The 12,432-nt window shown below is 37.0% G+C and overlaps 1 protein-coding gene across 2 annotated transcripts; it reads left to right on the top strand.

Moving 5' to 3' along the window:
- Nucleotides 1-436: 436 nt before the first annotated feature.
- Nucleotides 437-12,219, top strand: LOC141602496 (uncharacterized). 2 transcript variants are annotated; one of them, XM_074422753.1, is made up of 14 exons: nucleotides 437-874; nucleotides 2,355-2,429; nucleotides 2,513-2,620; nucleotides 3,332-3,364; nucleotides 3,449-3,538; nucleotides 4,921-5,046; nucleotides 5,714-5,854; nucleotides 6,244-6,660; nucleotides 7,471-7,605; nucleotides 8,060-8,269; nucleotides 8,359-8,613; nucleotides 9,133-9,270; nucleotides 10,631-10,933; nucleotides 11,604-12,219. In XM_074422753.1, the coding sequence occupies exons 1-14, from the start codon at nucleotides 686-688 to the stop codon at nucleotides 11,820-11,822; spliced, it is 2,439 nt and encodes an 812-aa protein (XP_074278854.1). In that variant the 5' UTR covers nucleotides 437-685; the 3' UTR covers nucleotides 11,823-12,219. The 2 variants fall into 2 exon arrangements, with proteins under 2 accessions (XP_074278854.1, XP_074278859.1); XM_074422758.1 differs by having other exon boundaries at nucleotides 460-874; nucleotides 2,523-2,620.
- The last annotated feature ends 213 nt before the right edge of the window (nucleotides 12,220-12,432 follow it).

Genomic DNA, 12,432 nt, shown 5'->3' with positions numbered 1-12,432 from the left:
ATGGTACAAATCTGAACCTTTCTTTCGTTTCTACTCAAATTATGCCAAACAAAAAAAAGGAACCTTGGGTTTGTAATGGTACAACCTTGATAAATGCCTTTCACAGACAAAGATCTATATTGTATGACCTGAATGAAATTTTGGTAACGATTCTGACCCTAAGATTGAGTTTAGAACCTTTATAGAGACGGTGGCAAAAAAAAAAAATTTGGTTTCAATTCCGCGTGCTTTTTGTAGTGACTATCATGATCATGCCACGCTCAAGCAGTTAAACGTCGCTGGCATATATATCTTGGGGTATGGCGCGCGTAGCGCGCCATACAACAACTAGTAATAACTAAATACATGATCGAGACCGATACGACGGAGTATCGTTTTTTAATTGGTCTTTACCTCCTTATTGTAACTAATAAATGCAACCAACCCGGATAAAGACGAATAGTCCATCTTTTCACCCACAACAACAAACCAAGTCATCGTCAACTCAAAAAAATAAACCAACAAAATTCCGTTACAGTCAACTTCAAGCATATGCTTCTTCATCTTCCCTCACATTTAACACAAAACCCCACTTTCTCAAATCATGATTCCCACTTTCATTTCCTCAATTCTTCTTGGAATTCCAATTCTTATCACTTTTCCTCAATTCTAGGTCTCAATTCCCCCAAATAAATCTCTTCTTTCAATGGGGAAAATCACTAAATTTAGCCTTAAAATTGAAACTTTAATGGAGTTTTTTAAGCAAACCGCCATTGATAAGCCACTTTACTTACTAATGGTACCTTTAATTGCTGTTTTGTGGGCATTTGAGAAGTGGGTTTTTTCTATCTCTTTTTGGGTTCCTCTTGTTATTGCTGTCTTTGCTTCTCTTCAGGTACCCCCTTTTTGGACTTTATCGAGCATTGAATGAACTGTATAGCATGAAAGATGTCGTCTTAAAAGTTAAGACGGTTTCAAATGAGATGTTGGGGTTTTATTTTTTTGTTGTTGTTTGATTTCTTTTGTTGTGTAGTATACTTTGTGGTTCTAATTTGATCATAGATAAACCCTTTATTGGTTTTTCTAACACGTATCCACTGTTTGGTTTGTTTACGTTTCATTGTTGGGTAGTTGGTTATTCCCTCGTCCCAATTATGTGTTTACGTTTGATTAAAATAAAAAGAAGTTAAACAAATGATTGAGACGGAGTTAGTAAATTAGATGAATGGGATTGTTGTAAGCTAGTTTAATACTCCGTACTATAATAAATGGTCTTTACTAAAAGCCCTTTTTCTTGAGATAATTAAATTTGGATCAGTTGACATTTTGTGTAGTTGCTGATGCTTCAGTGTGTACTCTTTCCCGAAATTTTCGGAAAATAAATTGTTGGTTGTGAAACCAGAAGTATGTTTTAAAGAACACCCACTTTATAACCCTTTTTCTTTTTTCTTTTCGTTTTGGTTTGGTTTGGTTTGTGAGAGTGTTTTACAGAATTTATTTCGGGTGGAACATATCAAAAGGGCCTTTCCGTTTCCAGTATAGTGCATCGTGATTTCCCTCTTCGATTAGTTATTTAATACTCCATATACTACTTTGTAAGCAAACTATATGCTGTGGCAGTCCGACTGCAATTTAATACTATGATTTGTGATACTCGTAACACTTTTCGTTAGGTGATAGTCAGGAGTATGTTCCGTGAATAGCATATCTTCAACTTTAAGACTTGTGTTATTTCAGATATATGTCAACATTTTTGTAATGTGCTGTCCTGCTGTGGTCATTGTCGTAATCAGAAATATGTTTTACGAGTTATGACTGTTTTGACAGTTGCATTTGTGATTGCATTGTGTTAACTGTTCAAGTTGGTGGAAGTTTTGTTATGAAGGGTTTCTAACTTTCGGTTCAAATTTGGTAATATGGAATATCTATGTTCTCTATAGTGAGGTGTCCACATTTGTTACCATAGAAAGCACAAACAAGCTGGTTAGGCTGCTAAGACATTCATTAATAGTGCCAGAGTGGACCGAGCCTCTATTACGTACAGGGAATGTAGTTGTCATAGTTATCAAGCTTGGGGGTTTAATATATTTTTCTTAGTTTCTGACTATGTTTTGTGTGTAAATATTTTTCACTGTGAAGTTGCGGTCATTCCATGCATTTTTTATGCAGTTTTTATTATGGGTCATCCAAAAACCAATTGTCCTCTTCCTCATCTCTTCATTTGGGGAAGTCCTTGAGCCATTGGGGTATGAGCGATTTTATGCAGATATGGACGTGTCCACTCTAGTCTATTGAACAACTATTCCTGTAATATACTAATTGCATTCAACATGAGTTATTTTCCTGCTCAAACATGTGACATTTGTTTGTATCAGTATGGAAGTCATCAACGGCAAATTCTTGCTGAAGACTTGAATAGGAAGTGGAAGCGTGCCATATTCGATGCATCGGTATTCTTATATATTTCGTTGACGCTTATTCTCATCTTATGTGAAAAATTATTAGTAGTTTAGATGTTAAAAAATGTTGACAGCCTTCTACAGCTTTGGAGCACTGTGAGTGGTTGAACAAGCTACTGGTAGAAGTTTGGCCTCACTATATTCACTCCAAACTTTCATCAAAACTTTCGTATACTGTGGAGGTAAGTCTCCTCCTTCCTCTGCCGTTGATGTTTTTCTCTTTTCATGATATTATCCCACGGATAAAGATCTCGAATTCGGTCAAAGTATGATGTTAAAGACTTGTACATCTATGTGGTGGAGAGCCCTTAGCTTTTGCTGCTTCTTCTTTTTCATCCATGCAAAATTAACTACCTATGACTGAATTGCTTAAAAAATAGTGTCACTTCATACGTAACTGCCACAGGCCAAGAAATGTAACAGATGTGCAAAATGTTGGGCAGCATATTGGTTTTATTTAATAAATTGAGTGTATGCAACTATAGTATAGCATTATACTTCATGTATAAGCTTTATCAACAACAACGTCACCCTAATGGTGGGCAGGATGTACATAGCCTTACCCGGGTTCTGACTTCTGAGTATACAACGAGGATTTTGGAAGACTTGTAATGAAAATTGCATCATACCCTGAAGCCAGAAAGTAGCGAATCTTTAGCTCGTTTAGAATTGGAAAAGCTACGGTAGTTGCTTCCGTGAAGCAAAATTTTCAATGTGATGTATTTGCCTTTGGCGACTAAAGGCAAGCATATGAGGTCTTTGATGTTTGTATATAAACTATTCCATATCTTACTAAATCTAACTTGACAAACTTGCACTTGATGAACTTCACCTGGGAACTTTATGAATTACAGTGAAGCTTATTTTTTAACTGTAACTTAAATATATTGCAGAGACGCTTGAAGTACCGAAGACCAAGGCTTGTGGTGAGGAGCGATTTTGCTTTCATGTTCATTTCAGTACTGGTTATTTACTCAGATGATGTATCTGACTGATAATCTTTTATCTAGGAAAACTTTGAACTGGAAGAGTTTTCACTTGGTTCTACTCCCCCCAGCTTGGGCCTTCAGGGCATGCGTTGGTCAACTTTAGGAGGTCAGGTAGGATTTCTGGTTACATCTGTATCAACTATTCGTGAATTTGTAAATGCATCAACTATTGAGATGTCAAAGCATAGTCAATTATTCTATCATCAGAACTGTTAATGGTAGTACCTTTTGAACTTCGGAAATATTAAGCAAACAAAAACTTCTTCTTGGGTGTTTTTGATGCTATAAGAGTTATTACCACCTTAGTTCATTTTAAGCAATAATTCTCATTAAGTGTCATGTTTCCATGGGATTCCTCAAATCTGAAGTCTCTGCTGAACAATATTCCATCTTTTTTCCCTGACGAATTATGAACACTGTTACAGGGTTACTGCTGAATATTGTATTAGTTATATTGATGACTTTTTTTTTGTTTGAGGTTTCATCCTTTCCCCATATAGATGCAAACCTTTTAGGCAGTGGGGTATCATTTTTCCTGATTACCATGAGCCAAGGAACCTCAAATGGGTAAGGTTACTAAGATGTCCAGTACCCTGTATTATTATTAAAAACGTTTCACACATCATACAATAAGGTCAACACATATGTCCAAATTCGGAGGAAACATACATGGAGAGTGACGGAGTGTAATAGTGTGACAAGACATCACCTTAGTATGACGCACCTATTTTATTTTTTTCTCAAGAACAGGGCACAAGCTCACATGAATTGATTTCTCTATCGTCTCTGTAGGTTTTCAATCTCGCCTAGGTATAAGGTTGGAGTGGTTGCACATTTTAGCTTCTTTTACCTGTCTTTAGGTGTAATTCTTTTTGAAAAGTAATATTGCATAATTATAGATGGGACCTCTTTTTTTTTTTTTTATGGGGGTTGGGATAATGGTGTAGGCGAGGCTGGGTAAGGCGATGGGGAGTAGTTAAGAGGTTCGGTTTACTCGTGTTGGAAGCTTACACATGTTTCACATCTGTTGCAATTCTTATATCACTGTCACTCTATATAACTCTGAAACTGAGACAGATATATGTCATTGTATCTGACAATATAGTGTGGAAACTCAATATCTAATAAGGCAACAAAATGTTTGATATAGAATTTTTTCGCAAGGCTATAACTTTCCGCCAAGTTCTGTAAAAAAGCCTTGTTGCACAAGCTTTCTGGAATAAGCTCTTATCAAAAATAAAAATAGTACAGAAAAGTCCTTGATCAATGCTAAAAGCATTTATTCAGTTGAGGTCTCATCCTCTAAAGACAGGGATCACGCCTCAGAAGGAAACCACTTATAGTAAAATTGGAAACTGATGAGCGGACTAGTGTATATCCTGCAAAACATATTTGAAATATGGTTTCAAAAACAAAGTTATAGATTATTAACAAATTTGGATTATAAATGATGCATGCATGCAAAACCTGAGATGTTCTTTCAATTGTGACAGAGGATTCTGCATACGAGTTTTGACTGGGACACCAACGAAATGAGCATTATGCTTCTTGCTAAACTATCAAAGCCATTATACGGGACTGCTCGTATTGCCATAAATTACCTTCATATTAAGGGTGATGTAAGTCCTAAATTATTTTTCATCTATCTTTATTTCTCTAATTATATCACATCCATCATGATGCTGCTTTATGATGCTATAATTTCCTCTATATGATATGTGAGGTCCCTTTTCTTTGATTATTGATTAAAAGACCCTTTCTTCGTATTAAAAATAATTCTGTTCATTTGTACTAAAAAATAATTCTGTTTATTCATAGAAAACAAACAAACACCTTTAATGAGTCAAGTTTGAAGGTTCAGATTATTTGACCTCCTACGATCCTACTTCGCCATATGCGGGAGCTTTTGAAGTACAAGGAAATGTTTTCGGTTGTGTGATTTAGTAAGTGGACCCAATGAACATGTTATCATGATGTCAATTGTAGACACTGTTGTCCTAGACATGTAATTGTGCTCACATAGACCAATTATAAGTGATTTCATTACTTGATGTAGTCAACTGAAGCCCATTTTACCTCCTCCTTATCTATCTGTGTCTTCATATTTCATTAATACTACTAAGTCGGATAAAATACTCTGCAGTCACGGTTAGATTTAAAATCCTCTAAATGTTGGTGACTAATTAGTTGTTCCAGTCATACACATGATAGCGTGATTTCCAGGTATGGTTCTTCATGATGGTTCATATTTATGACACATTTCAGCTTTCGTTTTGAATATTTCAGCTGCAGTTAATGCCTGTTCTTGATGGGAGAGCAATATTGCTCTCTTTTATCTCGGCTCCAGAGATTAGGTTAGGAGTGGCCCTTGGGGGTGGTGGAAGTCAACTTCCTGGAACGGAGCTGCCTGTTGTTTCCTCGTGGCTGGTAAGTGCATCTGGATCTTTTTATCGTTTTTTTTTTCAAATTTTGTTTTTCTTCATCGCTATGTTCTCTCTATTTTCTGGCACTGTTTGCTCTAGGCTATATGCTAAACATTTTTAGTTTGGTTTTTTTTTCCCCCTTGTAAATTACTACTATTAGGTATCCTCATTGTTGGAACTTTTTTTCAGACATCTTATTGTACCAAAGTTCCACATTCTACAATAAAATATTTACTTTAACAAATGATATAGCTGGCAGTCTGGCACATATTTCTGGAAGAAGTTTTTAGTTAATAACTTAAAATAGTTGGCACATACTCCTGATTTCTCTTAACGAGTGAATCAGTTGAAAGTTGAAACATATTTGGTGTTAATGATAATTTCACGGTGCAGGTGAAGCTCTTCACTGATACCATAGTGAAAACTATGGTTGAACCTCGACGCCGCTGTATTCCTCTATCAGCTGTACAGTTAGGGAAAATGGCAGTGGGTGGTATTCTTTATGTGACAGTGGTGTCTGCCAATCAGATTTCTAGAAATGGAGTGAAAGGAAGCCCATCCAAAAGGCAATCTGGTTCTAATTCTAATCATGTCACGGAAGAGCATCTTGCTAAAGATCTGAAGACCTTTGTGGAGGTTGAGCTTGAAGACTTGACTAGAAGAACAGAAGCAAGGCCAGGCTCAAGTCCACGGTGGGATTCCACATTTAATATGGTTTTACATGATAATGCAGGTGTCCTCCGATTCAACCTTTATGAAAGTTCCCCAGGCAATGTAAAGTTTGACCACCTAGCAACTTGTGAAGTTAAGGTACTACTATTGCAAACACTTGTAATTGGTTTCAGCATAACATGATAACAATAGTAAGCTGTAGGCATTAGGTGTCACATAGCGCATTTGATTTTGCGAAATGTCACTTTTTGATATCTTTGTTCTCCTTAATCCTGAATAGGTACCATTACAAAATAGTTAGGGGTGGGTATTTCAGATGCTGCACAAAAAGTTGACTGATGTTACGTCGATTGTTCTATTTATATTTTGCGACTTGCATATGTTCGTCGCTCAAACCATGCTTCATATGTATGGTCAATAGAGTTACAATCACTAGTTGTATATTGAATTTCACTATTTCTTTTTTTTTTTTGGTTCAAATGAGCGTACTTATGTTGCAGGTGTGAATTCGAACCCCCAATTTCACTACCAGTTGTTGTGAAGTATCCGTTTGAGCCAATAAGGACAACACTACCCTGTTGCTCACACGAGGCTTCAGAATGGAGCTAGACATTACCAGCTTAATATTTACTGACAGCAGATAAGAAGTGGAGCTACTTTTGTGGAACTTGGATTTCTGTTGTTCTACTCAGAAATGTATTTTCATTAGGCAGCAGTCTTTAACTCTTTGGGAATTGACCAAACAGAGTGACTAATAAATGAGGGGGATGGGGGGTGGGGGGGTGGGGGGGTGGGGGGGTGAGGTCTAAGTATATGTGCCATATGTTCTGAATCCTGTTTGTGTGTTGTTTTCTATTGCTAAGTATTTGCATATTATGTTGTTAAGTATTTGCACATTATCATCAATATTCTTCAAAATTGACTAATTTGACTTCCTGGTAAATGCAGATTAGGTACTCTGATGATGATTCCACTATATTTTGGGCAATAGGACCTGATTCCGGAGTCATTGTGAATCGTGCTGAGTGCTGTGGAAAACAAGTTCAGATGACTGTCCCATTCGAGACATTGAATTCAGGCGAGGTACAAATTCTTTTTATCATTGAATTAGGGTACCATTCTGATCGCCTCTTGCGAGTTACGTAAGCTCATTTTATGCTTGGCCTTGCTTCACCCTTTTCAGTTCTATGTTCTCAACTTTTATATAGACGCAACTACTATATTGGGGTTTATCATCCATTCTATATAGGATGAAGTCATGTCTCTGACCCATCACTTTTTACCTACCAACATTTGCGCAATGGTTTACAATAAAACTTTGTGACCTATATTATCTTGCTTTGGCATCTTTCATTGTGTAATTCCTGCTCCCCTTTTAAACCTCTCTTATGTAAATTACTCCTGTTGAAACTTTTTTTCTTATCTCAAAGGAGAAAAGTCACCATGGTAAATTACTCTCCAAAAAGCAACACTGCTCCCAAGTTGTATTTGTAAATCTTATAGTCTAATACAATCATTGTTTTGATTAATTTTGCAGTTGATAGTGCAACTTGTTTTGAAAGAGTGGCAATTCGCCGATGGGTCTCATAGCGTCGGCTTGCATCTTGGTACTCAGCCAACATTTCATGGATTGGCAAACTCAAAGACTGGAAGAAAAATTTATGTCACTGTCGTAGGAGGGAAAAATATTGGAGGGAAAGACAAATCTGGGAGATATGAACCTTATGTTAAACTTCAATATGGGAAGGTGCTCAACTTATGTATATGATTTTGTTATGCAATATTATAGGCCGTTGCCATAGAAATGTCCGTTCATGCTCTTGGAATTGTTATCAGGTTGTCAAGAGGACCAAGGGTGTTCCACACTCAACGGACCCAGAGTGGAATCAGATTTTTGAGTTTGATGAGATAGCGGGTGGTGAATATCTCAAGTTAAAATGTTTATATGAAGAGACATTTGCAGACGAGCTCATTGGTGGTGCAACTGTAAACTTGGAAGGCATGGCAGAAGGTTCACTTAAGGAAATGTCAGTACCTCTTGAAAAAGCGACTTCTGGAGAAATCAAGCTTCTAATTGAAACTGTGAAAGAGGTATGCTTTATGACATAAATTCATTAGTTTACTACTGGTTGTGGCGCATCAAGCTTTTGTGAGGTACCTCAACCTGAAATATACTCAAGGGCGTTTGAGGCTTGCCTAATCTCACAAGTATAAGTGTATAATCTTCTTTGAATCAATACTTGTGTCCAACAGACCGTAACATTCATCCGTCTTTGGCTTTGAAGTTTGATGAAACATTTGAAAGTGGCAGTGAATTTAACCCCCTAGGGCCTAGCCTGACTTTTAATCTGTATGAAATAGAGAATCACTTTTTCGTCCCCCCTTTACCCGATCCCCATGGTCAGGGACTTAGAGGCTCTCTGACAGCAATGTAGTAATGATGCTAAGAATGGTTGTAAACATTATGACATTAATGTTTATGTCCTCACCATATCTATGGTCTTGACTATTACTCCTATATACAAAATTATACCCGGAAGTTGGGAAAGTGTATGTGTTTGTTTTGTAAAAGGTGGTGCCTAGTTTAATGCTGTTGAATTTGTGACATAGAGTTGCAATGGCGAATCTGGAAATGGGTGGATTGAGCTAGTTCTAATTGAAGCTAAAGATCTTGTTGGTGCTGATTTTAGGGGAACAAGCGACCCTTATGTTAAAGTTCAGTATGGAAGTGAGATGCGAAGAACAAAGGTATTCTTCTTTAATCTTTACTGAGATTTCCTAATGAACTTTGGAGTCGTCGTGTTCTCGTTTGTGCTGAGTGAAACTAGGTGAAAGGGTGAAACTAGATTAAGACTAGCTATTGTTGCTTTTCACCTTGTTTGGTTCTAAGTTAAATCTACTTCCACCTATTTTTATCAGTATTTGTTGAACTCCAAAATGGGGAGATGAAACTAGGTGAACTGGTGAAGGTGTAAATTTCGTGAAAAGAGATGTGGACAAAAACCAAAATATTCACGTAAGATTGTTAACCTTCAACTTATCAACCTTTACCTTGAGCTTTTCCTCTACAGACTAACAGAGACTTATGATTTATAAGAAATGGTGTAGAGCAATACTGCTACCATCCGGAACTGTTATCTTCATCTTTACCATTCCTGAAATATTTCTGCTTTGTTTAGTACGAGGATGATGCCGCTTCTCTGTTTTAAGCAAAGTTGTTCTTTAGCCTTTACCGTCATTTCCACATACCTTAATAGGAGTGGAGTTTAAACAAACATATATAAGATTGCCTTTTGAAGTAATAAGTCACCGAAGCAGCAAAACTGAAGTTGTTGCTTTGCTGTGCAGTCAATTAAAATCTTGTGCTATCTTGCTCTGGAATGTGTACTTAGCGTGTCTGTGGCAACAAAATTCCCCGAACTTCAAGGGACTTGGTGAAAACCCCCGCTTAGTATTTTTTTTACCTCCGGGCTTCAATTTCAGCCTTTTTCTTGCTCAAACCTTCGAAAGCAGTAGACAGTAGACACCTTTTGTTCCTACTTTAGACCAATCTCTTTATGATAGTTTGTCTATAGCACAAAATAATACGTAGTACAATTTTACCTTAAAGTCTCAAAGACTTTGCCGATTGGCTGAGCAAGGATCAGTTGAATGTACACAAAAAAACTTTTCTTTCTTAATTAGAGATTATGCAAGGGAAAGATTACAAATAGACATGGTAAAACAAACTTAAACCTGAAGAATTGATCTGAAATATGTGAATTTGATATTTGACTGCACCCTAGATGTGGCTAACTTGGATTGGACCCAAAGTCTGAACCTAATTTGGCATATTCGAAAGACCCGTAACTAAATGAATCTAAATGTCCCACATGAACCTATCTGATTGCGCACTAGAAATGCCTGATTCCTGTTTTTATTTTTCACTGGCATACAAAAGGCCTTCCTTTACAGCAACATCAGTTACTAGAAATGTTTTGTTTGATTGTTTATATAAAACTTAGCAATCTTGCATTTTATTGTTGCTTACCCAAGCCAGTAAATTGGGTGGAAATGGCCCCATTTTTCTGCTGTAAAATGTGCTTATGTTTGCTTTGGTTGCATCAAGGTTGTGTACAAGACTATAAATCCGAAATGGAACCAGACGTTTGAGTTCCCTGATGATGGAAGTCCCTTGGAATTGCAAGTACGAGATCATAATGCTATAATGTCCTCATCTAGCATCGGCAACTGCATAGTTGAATATCAGAGACTGCCTCCTAATGAATTATTTGAGAAATGGATACCTCTACAAGGAGTTAAAAAGGGAGAAATCCATGTTCAAATAACCAGAAAAGTTCCAGAACTACTAAGGATAAGCAGTGTAGAGTCTGATTCCTTGTCGAACAAGGCTCACTCAATTTCCGACCAGGTAATTTACTCACTTGTTTCTCATGCTTGATACTACTTACATACTATGTTACTTCAACTCCTCGATTCTAGCACCGGGCCCATATCCGAGATGACCCTTAATAATATGGGTTTGGAATGGAATCCACATCAATCCTTAACAAGCCGTCACTTTTCCAAGAGCTAAACAGGGAATCCCACATGACAAAATTAGAGAGAGAATTTGTGTATGAAGCATTTTTTTGATAATGTTTTATGCCTTATTTGTCAGCATCTAATCATTTCACCTTAAAAAAAAAAAAGGTTTCAAATTTGTAAATATATTTTCCTTTTGGAGTGTTCTCAAGGATAGAGTTCCCTCGTCCTAAAAATTGTCATACCCATCCCGAGACATAGATAGGTACCCATATGCTATATTGGTAACCGAGTCCAAGTAACATATTCCATTAAAATCCTTGAAGAGTCGAACATCCCATGTGCTGGAGCACATAGGATGATTCTTATGTTTTCCTGGACGAGATAGTGTTCTGCGATATACATATAAAAGACGTTCTTCTATATCGCATTATAAGGTTCCTTTCTTGAGCCATTCTACTTTAATCCATTGTATCCCCAAGTTAAAATGAAAAGTATGAATCTAGCAAAAGGTATAGTTGCAGCAATCTTGAATAATTGAATATTTGCTTGAACAGATGAAACAAATGTTAATCAAGGCGCAGTCAATGGCCGGGGCCGAGGATCTTGAAGAACTATCAAGCAGTTTGACGGAACTTCAGAGCCTTGAACATTCGCAAGAGGAATACATGCTTCAGCTCGAGACAGAGAGAATGCTTTTACTGAACAAGATTAACGACCTTGGTCAAGAATTACTCAACTCTTCCCCATCCCTGAGCAGGAGGACATCCTATTAGTGCATAGGCAAGATTTATATGAAGGCGAAACTTCTTGTATCCACGGGTTGTAATTAATGCTTCCATTCGTGAATATATGTATATCGGTAACTAATACTCCCTCCATTTCACTTATTTGTTTACCTTTTATTAAAGTACGCCACAAAGAAAAAAAAAAGTAAACAAATAATTGAGACGGAGGGAATATAATGTGTGTAAATACTGCGTGACTAGCTCGCTTGTGCCTCAACTATCATGGCATCTGTATGTAATTTTCGTAGGTTGCTATTTTGTTCATGTTGTTGGCTAATCTGCACAGCGAAGCTCCCTATTTTTTTTTTCTTTTTCCTGTATCGTTTGACAAACCTGCCAAATGGCAAAGATAGAAATTTCATTTATGCTATAAATGTACTGTAACATTTTGTCTCCTGTAAGACAATATTACGCTGTTGGGGGGCGTTTGGTTGCGGTTTCATTTCTGAAAGGGAATCTCTTCATTCCCTTATTTGATGTTTCGTACCCACAAAAATAAGTTGTTCCGCAGCTGTTATTGTTTACCATCATCATAATATTGCATATCAAAATCAAAACAAACCCGTGAAATAGACTAGTCATCGCATATCAATATATC

The sequence above is a fragment of the Silene latifolia genome, chromosome 1 (assembly GCF_048544455.1).
Source record: "Silene latifolia isolate original U9 population chromosome 1, ASM4854445v1, whole genome shotgun sequence".
NCBI classification, from domain to species: Eukaryota; Viridiplantae; Streptophyta; class Magnoliopsida; order Caryophyllales; family Caryophyllaceae; genus Silene; species Silene latifolia.
The sequence above is the reverse complement of the archived record's forward strand: the minus strand, read 5'-3'. Positions and strand labels throughout refer to the sequence as shown.

Excerpts from the sequence above, each read along its gene's own strand:
- LOC141602496 (XM_074422753.1), top strand. The coding sequence starts at position 686 with ATGGGGAAAATCACTAAATTTAGCCTTAAAATTGAAACTTTAATGGAG. Across the intron at positions 2,430-2,512 it reads GTGCCATATTCGATGCATCG|CCTTCTACAGCTTTGGAGCA; the intron begins GTATTCTTATAT and ends AAATGTTGACAG. Across the intron at positions 5,855-6,243 it reads CTGTTGTTTCCTCGTGGCTG|GTGAAGCTCTTCACTGATAC; the intron begins GTAAGTGCATCT and ends TTCACGGTGCAG.